Genomic DNA, 10410 nt, shown 5'->3' on the forward strand with positions numbered 1-10410 from the left:
GCTCGTGCCCAGCAAGTCGCTATGATGTGCGCGCCTATCCTTGCCGATAAGCAAACTTTATTGTTAATTTTATTATCTGCCGTCTCAAAAAACGAATGGATCTACCCCCTGGCTGCTTAGTTCATCAATAACTCAATTCTGGCCCCGGCCCTTTTTTTCAAACTCCATTGGATAAGTGCATTGTCATAACTCTCAAATAGTGGTAATCAGAAAATTAGATCAATAAGCTAGACTCGAGTCAAGCTGAAACAGATATTAGAATTGCATAAGCCCGGCCAGATTTCTTAGAAAACTAATTTTTTAGTTCAATTATTATGACAACCGACATATTTATAATATATATCATTTTTACAACAGAGAAATGAGATGCAGTTGCTAATAACAAAAACTCAACTTAAATTGGCATGACAGAACCAAGCATCCTTGGTGAGTAGCCGCGCCAAACTGATCCAACTAGATCCCTTGATATTGTTACTTGATTTGCACAGGCAACAATTTCAATTGCATTTCTAACATGCGCCTTTTTCAGGCTACGAATCCGCACTATTTATAAACAGGAAAATATATTACGATTCTGGCCATGATTTCTGCTCCTTTAAAATTGCTCATCAAAGGCAGACTGCCCATAAACCAATGTCTTGTAAATACAAGTAACAGACTCGCCCCAATTCGAGTCAAATTTGAAAGCAATGTCAGAAACTGGAACTCTTTTTAATATACTCATAGCAGCTGCCGGAAACCGAAACGATTGTAAATGGAACGGACCGCTCGTGTCGTACATAAATCGACCGGCTAAGACATATTCTGGCGCATTTTGCTTCATCTTCAATTCAACACTCTCACGGCGTAGATTTTGTTGTTCATCAATGTCGGTATTTGTCCTGGATCGGTACGCATCGCGCATTTGGTTTTCTAGAAGGCGCCGTTCTTCGTCACTGCGGATCTCTACCCATACCTCAAAGTCTTTTGGAGCGACAGAACTGCCAAATGGAATATGCTTGATGGCAACCTCGTCCAAGTAAATCGAACTCGACAACCGAATAGCCAGGATTCCGGTATCGCCTTCAAACGGCCAGCAATTTCCAAACTTAACCTCAGCTGATAAAGCATCAGTCGCGCTATTCAGAGTCGATTTTCGAAAGAGATTAGCCACGCTTCGTCCATTTCGACTGTAGATATCAAGCGTGGGACTAGTTAAAAATGGATTTATCCTTGCACCTTTTGATATATCTGCATAGTCGACTTTCAACTCTATCCCGTCGTGAAATTTCTGTAAGGTCTCGTCAACTATATTTTCAATAGCCGTCTGAGCAAGACTAATAGACCCTCTGCCAGAAGCCGCTTCAGCCAGAATCTCGTTATTACGAGTCGACTGCTGAATTGTCTCATCAATAACTTTTCCGAGTTCACCTTCCGATTGATGTATTTTCAACACAAGCTCGTTCTTCACTAACGACATTTCTCTGTTTAAAACTTCCAAAAAAGTCTCTTTGTCAACAAACATCTCTCTCTCGTCTAGTTGTCTATACCAGCCTTTGAAATGAGCCTCCACATATTTATTCAGTGAATTGTTAGTTTTTTCTAAATATTCCTCCCACGTCACGACGCGCTCATCACTGACCGGTTCTTCAGAAGCTTTCTTCCAGAATTTGATTTTCTCTAATACGTTGCTCTCTGTTTCTTCAATCTCCTTCTTCAGAATCGCCTGTTCTTGTTGTGAAGGAAATGCTGATTGCAAGTATTTGAAGAATGCAGGATCAACAGTCAATTCGCCATCTTCTTCAAATCTTACCGGTAGTCGATCAGGTAGAATTCTATCAATAGCCTCTAACGCAGACTCTTGCGCAATATCAGCAATTCTGACAAGATCTGTGTCCACTTTTGGGGCTATGCGGGATAAATCAGAGGATAAACTCTCAATATTCATTTCTTGTGTGTCAAATCGTCCCTTAATAGAGTCCATGGCAGACATAATTGCGTCAAACCGAGTATATGTATCTGCCATCTTGTCTCGACATTCGGAAAACCTTTGATCTGTAGTCTGGTCAAGCGACGACAGGCGCTTTGACAGCTGCTCAACATCACTTTGAATAGCTTTATATCGTTTAAAAAAAACTTTGAAAGAGGTATCAAACTCAGACAATTTGTCATTACTGTCTTCGCTAGTTTTGCTGGCTTTGTCGAGAAGGTCCTGATATAGGTCTGACTGCTCAGACATTGTCTGCATAACCTCAGATTTGAAATTCTTTAATCGCTCGTCGTCATCCGCGGCAAATCTCATCAACTCATCTTGAAGAATTTTTGAAGCAGTAGCTATTCTCTCTACATTCTCTTCCAAGTCAAGAAGTCGTTGAACAGCTTCGCCTGCTGTTTCAGGTGCAGCTGTCGGGGCATAAAATGTCGGCACTAGACTTGACGATGGCGAGCTTTGAGATGATAGAATAACACTTGCTAGAATAAAAAGAACTGCAATAGTGAGCAGTAACCCTAGGTAAGCCAGGAACTCAGATAGAGATGTTTGACGATAGAAATTGGCAATGAAGCGCGGGATCACAAATGCCAAGTTTCCGGACGTTGATTGTTCATTAAAGTGTTCTTGTTGGGGCGAAACAATTGCTTCATTGGCTTGGAGTTGGATGTATGCCTCCTCTTCCTCGTTAAATGAGTATTCTGAGTCGATATCTGGAGTAGACCGAGCAGATGAGCGACGAGAGCGAGGTTTGCTGGTAGAAGCGGCAGAGCGAGTAGATAAAATTTTGGGTCTAGAGCTGTTATTTGACTTGATACTAGCAATGTCATCATCTATAAAAAGCATTTAGTGGACACTCGTTGTAAGAGTCGACGAAACATAATACCTAGACCAACGCCTGAAGCGCGCAGTGATCGCCGTCGCTCATTTAAAGAATTATCGTCTTGAAGTGCCAGCGGATAATGATTCTCTTTCTTAGACGATGACCTAGTTACTATAGACGGAGCCGGAGATACAGACCGTTCGGACGCAGTTTCTGATCGTAGAGTCCGTCGCTCGCTACGCGTGGGCGACGAATCCCGCAGGACTAGTGTAGATGGTTGGCGCCTACGCGTCGATAGCTGTCGAGCTGCTAAATCTGCAGCCGTATTATCATAATTTGGAGTGGTCTGACGCCTTGAGCGTCGAGAACTGGTAGACATTGGTATTTAAGCTATCAGGTCAGACCGTTATAGACCAGACGGCGAATGCCTTGACTTGATTGATCTATGGACAGTAGATGTCCATCAAATGTAGAAAACAAAATATTAAACTGAGTGTATAAAATACAATGCTGCACAAGAAATATTAGAATTCTTTGAAGCTGCAAAGCGTGGTGGTGGCTTGTGTTATTAGAGAGCGCAAAGCGGACTGTTTAAATGTTTACAATCGAATCCTCCTCCAGACGCGTGCGGCGTGTTCTTCAAATGAGTCTCGACACAAAACCCATTTTTGATTACATTGCCTACTTCTCACTCTTTCGATTCGCACGATCTCAGTAGTGTCATCGATTTAGAAGCAACATTGCCAACCCAACTCATCCTTTTAATTTTTCTTTCATACTATTTTAATATCAGTAAATCTTTTGTGATTAGCTATGGATCATATGCCTGAAAATTGGGGACGTCCCCGGTCGGATGTATACGGCTCATATCAGCACGCTATTCACAGCGCTGGTCCGCAGTCGCACACGCAGGTGCCTTCAATCACGGGTACCAGTGTTATCGCCATGAAATTCAATAATGGAGTTATACTTGCAGCGGATAACTTGGGTATGTTTCTGTCACTTGTGGTGATTGTTTTGTCATCGAATCAGGATGTGTGCTGGAGGTGAGAGCTGACGTTATCGAATGATATAGGGTCTTACGGGTCTCTTGCTAGATTCACCGACCAAGAGCGGTTGATCAAAGTTGGAAAGGAGACAGTTGTTGGATTCAGTGGGGACGCATCAGATATGCAGTATCTTGAATCCATGTTAGAGCGGTTGATGTAAGTTAATTGCTGCCCCAATTTCGTCACCGGTCAGCAAACCCGCACGGCTAACGCATATCTTCACAGAATCGAAGACAACTACGAGCAAGACGGCCATAACTTTAGAGCTCCACATATATACGAGTATTTGTCTCGTGTGATGTATAACCGACGCAGCAAGGTTGATCCTTTATGGAATGCAATTCTAGTGGCGGGAAAGAAAGACGATGGATCCCCTTTTCTCGGATATGTCGACTTGTTGGGTATCACTTACTCTTCACCGTGCATAGCTACCGGTTATGGTGCTTACCTGGCAATCCCCTTACTACGAAAGTTAGTGTCGGAGGATGAAGACGCAAAGAACGTTACCGAAGAGCAAGCCCGCGCCGCTATCGACGAGAGCATGAAAGTTCTATTCTACAGAGACGCTCGGAGTTTGGACAAATACACTGTTGCAACTGTTACCCTTGACGGTAATGTCAAATTTGATAAGGACGTTAGATGTCAGAACATGAATTGGAGATTTGCTGAGGGAATCCGTGGCTATGGCACGCAGAAGCAGTAATTTTTTGGTGGTTTTCGTGTTTTTCGCATATTGCATATGTATGGCTTAACCGAATCAATATTACTAAATTAACTGACCATCATTACTGCCTCGGACAAATGTATAGACCTGAAAAGCCAGTCCAGTCTATTTTTACGGTCAAAATATAAATTGCAACATAATTAACAAGTACTAATCATAAAGCATCGCTCGTCATAATTCCTTCTCCCAAAAAATAAAGAGGTAGTGAGCAAATGTGCGAACGAGGAAACACGAGATGACTGTCAAATTAACAAAAAAAACGACAGCAACTTAGCAATTCGAAACAAAAGAAAATAAAGAAAAAGACAAGTTCATGCACAAAGAAATTAGCTGCAGCTAACTAATACCTTCTTCGATACAAAAGCGGACTGCGCATAAGACACGTCAACGAAACGTAAGATAAAAAAAAAAGAGGAATGGCAAATGGCTTTATAAAATTAGATTAAGCACGCACAAAAAGGAAAAAAGAAATAAATAAATGACATAAATTGCTACTAATAAAAAGTATAGAAGAACACATTATACAACGCGATAATGACTGTAACTATATAACGGTGTGGCGACTAAACGGTAGTTTACTTTTTTCTGCTTTATGAGCGCTTGCGGAGGTTTGTGCTCAACCATTCCAAGCCTAATTTGTATTATTTCATTAGCATATATTCCTGCAAAGAGCAATTAATGAAAATATGAATAAAAATGATACATACCCTCATACAGACCATCACCGCTGGTGGCGCAAGTAGCCTGGATATACCAAGCCCGTTGTCTAAGAGAGTGGAGGCCAAGCTTCTCTGTGATTTCTGCAGCGTTCATAGCGTTGGGCAGATCCTGCTTGTTGGCAAACACCAAAAGGAGAGCATCCCGAAGTTCATCCTCGTTCAACATTCGCTGGAGTTCCTCACGAGCCTCAGACATACGTTCTCTGTCGTTACTGTCAACGACGAAGATAATACCCTGGGTGTTCTGGAAGTAGTGGCGCCAGAGAGGACGAATCTTGTCCTGTCCACCGACATCCCAAACTGTGAAGGAGATGTTCTTGTATTCAACAGTCTCGACGTTAAATCCAATTGTGGGGATAGTGGTGACAATTTCACCAAGCTTCAACTTGTAGAGAATGGTACTGCAAAATCTCGTCAGAAATCACATGCACAAACAAAAAAAAATAGCATACTCAATTATGAATTATCTGAGTAGTATAGAAATATCAAAGGAATTACTTACGTCTTTCCTATAAAGCAGAGAAAGAAGACGCAAATGCGCATAGCAAGGTCAGTATAAAGTCATGGATGAGCAAATTCAAACGCACGCGGCAGTGGCAAACGACAACAGGTCCAGACACAATTGCGTAGCCCCCTCAGTCAGTGAGCCCTCTCAAACCGCGTTTAAAGTACAATCAGTGTATTATAAAACAAATCTGATTGTTTATTTAAGGTCAATTGCCGAATTGGATATGATGGACGGTAAGGGGTGACGGTCAAAGGGGGATGTGCTAAGGGAGAGGCTGGCTGCGTGCACAGCCGCGTGGCTCGAGGTAAATGTAACAAATCAGCAAGACGACTCACCGGCAGCATCAAGACCAACCATCAATATTCTCATCTCCTATAACCAAACATGAGTTAGAAAAAGGCATTGGAGAGACAAATAATTGAAAATGCGTACCTTTCGGCCGAAGAGACCCTGGAGAAGCTTTGAAATAGAAAGACCCATACTGAATCTACGGATAAGAAGATCGCAGACGCTGCGGTGCACGCGCAGCGCCAGCAAATCAAAGTCAGTAAACCATTAAAACAAAACATTGCAAGAGAATAGGCTCGCAGCGTCGGAAGCCACAGATGGGTGCAATTGGGCGCGGGAGAGAGGAATGCGAGCACGAAGCGCACGCTAACCCGAGCGTCCGACAAGCGCCCGAGGCATCCGTAGCAGCTTGCGGAAAGAAGACCGAGGAAATAAACGTACCAGTAGCTAGAAAAGCAGCGAGGTGAATGGGATGCGGAAAACGGGCTGAAAAGTCCTGCGAGAGAGGGTGGTATGAAGAAGGGAGAGGTCAGAGGAAGATCTAGAGAAGAAAAAGCGAGGTGGCAGAGGCGGCGGCTACAGGAAGGGGGCGCGTGGCCGCCTGTCTACCAGCAACAGCATACGCCGTCAATATTTGTGCAGCCGGTGCTAGTAGTAGACATCCACGCTGCAGACTCTATTTACGTGATCCGGCCGCTCACAACTCACGCCTTTTTTAAGTCTTTTTGCAGCTCACCAGAATATTTTGTATTGCTCAATAAATCAATCGGTCAGTCAATTCTGTATTTCAGCCAGATAAAGGTATGTTTCGTTTTCTGCTTTCTAACTTGTACAGTCTGTCTTGTACAGTCTGTCTTGTACTCCACTCGATACCTGGCGCAGGCAGTCGCATAATGATGAACATTTTTTCGCACGCGAGCGGGCATCGTCCGCGATGAAGCGGCAATCCTCTAAGAAGCTCTGATTGCGGCCTTATCCTAGACTCGCAGTCTCTGGACACCAGCTGCCTGTGCCCGCTATCTCCTGGTGCCGCTTGCCCTGCTAACTTTTGCAACCGCAGTTCTCTTTAGCTGTGCCGATGCTGCGCCTATCGCGGTAGTCTACTGCCCTCTAGAGGTATGTGTTGCCGCTCTCAGCTCTTGCCCACACCGGCGTCGCTGTCTAGTCTCTTAACATGATTATATAAACTCAAAGAATAATCTGTCAATCCCCTGAAAGCATGCTAGACATGCCTATGTTGTGACTAGTCTATGACCAAGAACCTATGACAGCGCGCCGTTTGTCTTTTGTGGTGACTTACCCATTAATACTAACTTTGCCGACTTTTTAGTATGGATGTCCAATCCGAGAACTCAACCCCATCCTCCATTGACGTGAGCTTCATCGATGGCGAGTATCTTGTCTTTGACCTAGAGGCTATCAAATCCTTACGTAATGATCACCACATATCGGGAATTTTGATCGGAACCTTACCACAGGTTCCCCAGCAGTCTGTGTTCTTAGGTTTGCCTCTGCAACTTATGCCCGAAGAGGCCGCATTGCTGGTACAAAAAGGCATCGGTCGCATCATCGATGAAGAGGCCAGTCATGGACTTCTCATGAGCACCGATGACGACTATGACGATAGTCGTCGCGCGCAAGAGCGAATTGCCGAAATTGAAAAGCCGGCAGGAGAATCTCGGGATGGTCTTCTTGTCTACTCGACCCCGGCGGTCTCTGGTCTCACTGACAAGGTAGTCCGCTCAGAATCTGCGGTGTCTTCCATATATGACACGCCGAGATTCCACGTATATAAATATCTGCATGGAAAAGGCTTTTTTCTCTCTCCCGGTCTGCGATTCGGATCCCAATTTCTTGGGTATCCAGGCGACCCTTTACGCTATCATTCGCATTATTTAGTTTCCGGATTTGCATTTGATGAAGAGTTTCCTCTAATCGACCTAATTGGGTCCGGCAGGCTTGGTACCGGCGTGAAGAAGGCGTGGATGGTTGGTGCATGTGTTCCAACTGGCTCGCGACGCAGAGTGAATAATGCGGGGGAGATTGAGATGGTTATTAAAGACGAGGCAGAAGAGGATTTTGCTAGTTTCTGTATTGAATGGGCAGGATTTGGTTGAAGCTTGATATATAATTGATTGCCTCGAGATTCTATATTGCCAGCTTATTATCGGAATAGACATTGGCTGCTTTAGCTCCATGCTATAAGCATATAACACTTTCGTCATGCTCTATTCATATCTAGGCAGATGGTCTATCTCGAAGTCGACTCAGGTTTATGCCATAAGCCAGGGTCATGGAGCAGCTCGAAATAGAATCACGTAATACGGATGCTCGTCGTCACACGTTTCATTCATATGAGACTCGTAGAAAATAAATCTCTAAACAAGCTCCTATACGTATTGAATTGACAATATCGCAATCAGGTACCTTTATCGTAAGGTACAAACCAATCAGGGCCAGTATCAGCCACGCTGTCAGGAGAGAATTTAAGGTCGAGAAACTTTATCGCCGAGCAGGGCGAAACAAATAAACTTTCTCGAAACTAGCTACTCAAAAACAATCAGGCGCGAGGCTCAGAAAACGGATCATCTGAGGGCGCCACATCTGTCATAAAAGAACCGCCTGATCGCATCAGAGAATACTACTTCTGTAGATCACATATACTCATATCCGTCCGTTTCTTTTTATTATTCATCAGGCAGCTTGTCTACGTATATACCTTTTCAGTGCTTATATTGCACTACGCATCATTGCTCGATGAGTGAAGACTTTGTGAACAGTATGTTTTTTTTTTGGCTCTTCGGCAACATGTTTACGCGTGTCACTTCTAACATACTCTTCTTGAAGCAACATGCACTACGCATGATGATTTTATTGCTATGCTTGCAGCTAAAGGTGATGCATACATGAAAGAGTGCTTGGCTTTTTCTACAAGTTGCCATACATGCGTAATGGCTTCTACCTCAAGACCTTGCGGATGGTGTCCGTTTGTGCGTCAACAGTCTTTCGTCATTCTTTTTTTTTACTTACCGTCGTATCTAGTCTTCTGTATGTGTTCCCGACCCCAGCCGACTGGGCATACTTGCAGCTATTCGTGACCGCAACATTTGTCCCTACACAGACGAAAGATTCGAGTTCCGCGCGCGGGCTCTCGGATGCTCTGTTTCTTCAGTCACATTATGGAGTACCGTAGTGTCCTTTACAGTCGGAATGATATTTGTTATGCTAGCATCTGTTCTTGTCACTTGGCTTGCTAGACGCAAAGTTCTGGCTTGGGTGCAGCGTACTCTAGATGAAGAACGTGATAAAAAATTAGAGCGGGAAACAGCAGCTCTCATATCTGCTCAACAAAATGGAAACGGTTATCAATCTTTATCCTCGATCACTCGTATCCCTACCGAGACTTATAATGCTGATGACGAGGAAGAGGACGACTTAAACGACAGTGACGACGACAGATATACTTTGAACGGAGATGTGGAACACACTACCTCTTGGAGTTCAGAATATATATATCATCCACAAAGCCAACAGGCTAACGTAGCGAGGCCTAGAGTCTACCAAATTCCAGCTGTTGAGGCGCGGCAAATGTCAAAATATAACGAAAAGAGCAAGATTCCTGACGAGGGAGAGCATAGTGATGGGGGTCTATTCGGTCGTCTCAGTAGCAGCGTGAAAGAATTTGTCAGTATGTCTACACCTTAACTCAAATTTTCTTGCTATGATGTTTGTATATAGTGTTAAGCAGTATATGGTTCTTGTCTTGCGATGGCTGTATTACTCATTAACTGAGGGAGATTAGTGTGGGTATCTTGTACATGCCATGTCGGCACAGTTCCTTCTTTTTTTTTGCGGCAACAAAATATTGGTTTGAGTGACTTTTTGTGTACATTTCGGTTATGGCATATAGGCAGCGACATTGTAAGGCGTTCTAGGTTAATCAATTTTGTTTTCCAGTTGTACTTTTGACTACACTCAATCCAGTACATTGTACATGATATTATATACTACACATTCTAAGTGCTGCCTATATATCTATAAGACATATCTAATGCGGCTATGCAGATGCGCATGTAGTAATGTAATGACAATTAATCTTTGAACCTTTTTGTCGAGAGCGTATGTTGCTTTTCAATGAATTCCGAAATTTTAAAATCAGAGCTTCGTTTTTAAGTTTGTCGCCGGCTTCCCCTGAATAAAGTTACTCCAGTCTCCGGGATATGTTACCTCGAACGAAATCGCAAGCTTGATCGCAAGCCTAACCTCTAAGGTTTTCATTATTACAATACCGACGCTGCGAGAGCGCAAAAAGTTTTATCAATGAGGATAG

The 10410-nt window shown here is 43.5% G+C and overlaps 5 protein-coding genes across 5 annotated transcripts; 3 read left to right on the top strand and 2 right to left on the bottom strand.

The window, feature by feature from the left end:
• Positions 1-239: 239 nt before the first annotated feature.
• V2V93DRAFT_362386 (uncharacterized protein) lies at positions 240-3389 on the bottom strand. Its single transcript, XM_066908334.1, has 2 exons — positions 2856-3389; positions 240-2802 (listed from the first exon to the last, which is right to left on the bottom strand). The coding sequence occupies exons 1-2, from the start codon at positions 3169-3171 to the stop codon at positions 596-598; spliced, it is 2523 nt and encodes an 840-aa protein (XP_066768489.1). The 5' UTR covers positions 3172-3389; the 3' UTR covers positions 240-595.
• Positions 3390-3513: 124 nt separating this feature from the next.
• V2V93DRAFT_362388 (nucleophile aminohydrolase) lies at positions 3514-4696 on the top strand. The gene is made up of 3 exons (XM_066908335.1): positions 3514-3780; positions 3868-3997; positions 4067-4696. The coding sequence occupies exons 1-3, from the start codon at positions 3606-3608 to the stop codon at positions 4542-4544; spliced, it is 783 nt and encodes a 260-aa protein (XP_066768490.1). The 5' UTR covers positions 3514-3605; the 3' UTR covers positions 4545-4696.
• A 153-nt stretch (positions 4697-4849) lies between these two features.
• Positions 4850-6432, bottom strand: V2V93DRAFT_12642 (ADP-ribosylation factor family-domain-containing protein). Its single transcript, XM_066906789.1, has 5 exons — positions 6225-6432; positions 6128-6164; positions 5787-5793; positions 5273-5685; positions 4850-5196 (listed from the first exon to the last, which is right to left on the bottom strand). The coding sequence occupies exons 1-5, from the start codon at positions 6270-6272 to the stop codon at positions 5156-5158; spliced, it is 546 nt and encodes a 181-aa protein (XP_066768491.1). The 5' UTR covers positions 6273-6432; the 3' UTR covers positions 4850-5155.
• A 760-nt stretch (positions 6433-7192) lies between these two features.
• V2V93DRAFT_12621 (uncharacterized protein) lies at positions 7193-8582 on the top strand. Its single transcript, XM_066906788.1, has one exon. It carries the CDS (start codon positions 7412-7414, stop codon positions 8195-8197), a length of 786 nt encoding a protein of 261 aa, XP_066768492.1. The 5' UTR covers positions 7193-7411; the 3' UTR covers positions 8198-8582.
• A 1-nt stretch (position 8583) lies between these two features.
• On the top strand, positions 8584-9803 carry V2V93DRAFT_12791 (uncharacterized protein). The gene is made up of 3 exons (XM_066906794.1): positions 8584-8859; positions 8928-9070; positions 9123-9803. The coding sequence occupies exons 1-3, from the start codon at positions 8838-8840 to the stop codon at positions 9783-9785; spliced, it is 828 nt and encodes a 275-aa protein (XP_066768493.1). The 5' UTR covers positions 8584-8837; the 3' UTR covers positions 9786-9803.
• Positions 9804-10410: the final 607 nt, after the last annotated feature.

The sequence above is a fragment of the Kockiozyma suomiensis genome, assembly GCF_038497685.1.
Source record: "Kockiozyma suomiensis strain NRRL Y-17356 unplaced genomic scaffold V2V93scaffold_1, whole genome shotgun sequence".
Classification (NCBI taxonomy): Eukaryota; Fungi; Ascomycota; class Lipomycetes; order Lipomycetales; family Lipomycetaceae; genus Kockiozyma; species Kockiozyma suomiensis.

Coding starts and splice junctions, on each gene's coding strand:
- V2V93DRAFT_12791 (XM_066906794.1), top strand. CDS start 8,838: ATGAGTGAAGACTTTGTGAACA. Junction 8,860..8,927: donor GAGTGAAGACTTTGTGAACA/GTATGTTTTTTT, acceptor CTCTTCTTGAAG/CAACATGCACTACGCATGAT. Junction 9,071..9,122: donor CTTGCGGATGGTGTCCGTTT/GTGCGTCAACAG, acceptor CGTCGTATCTAG/TCTTCTGTATGTGTTCCCGA.
- V2V93DRAFT_12642 (XM_066906789.1), bottom strand. CDS start 6,272: ATGGGTCTTTCTATTTCAAAGCTTCTCCAGGGTCTCTTCGGCCGAAAG. Junction 6,165..6,224: donor AGGGTCTCTTCGGCCGAAAG/GTACGCATTTTC, acceptor GTTTGGTTATAG/GAGATGAGAATATTGATGGT. Junction 5,197..5,272: donor CGGTGATGGTCTGTATGAGG/GTATGTATCATT, acceptor AATACAAATTAG/GCTTGGAATGGTTGAGCACA.
- V2V93DRAFT_362386 (XM_066908334.1), bottom strand. CDS start 3,171: ATGTCTACCAGTTCTCGACGCTCAAGGCGTCAGACCACTCCAAATTAT. Junction 2,803..2,855: donor CGCTTCAGGCGTTGGTCTAG/GTATTATGTTTC, acceptor TGCTTTTTATAG/ATGATGACATTGCTAGTATC.
- V2V93DRAFT_12621 (XM_066906788.1), top strand. CDS start 7,412: ATGGATGTCCAATCCGAGAACTCAACCCCATCCTCCATTGACGTGAGC.
- V2V93DRAFT_362388 (XM_066908335.1), top strand. CDS start 3,606: ATGGATCATATGCCTGAAAATTGGGGACGTCCCCGGTCGGATGTATAC. Junction 3,781..3,867: donor ACTTGCAGCGGATAACTTGG/GTATGTTTCTGT, acceptor CGAATGATATAG/GGTCTTACGGGTCTCTTGCT. Junction 3,998..4,066: donor TCCATGTTAGAGCGGTTGAT/GTAAGTTAATTG, acceptor ATATCTTCACAG/AATCGAAGACAACTACGAGC.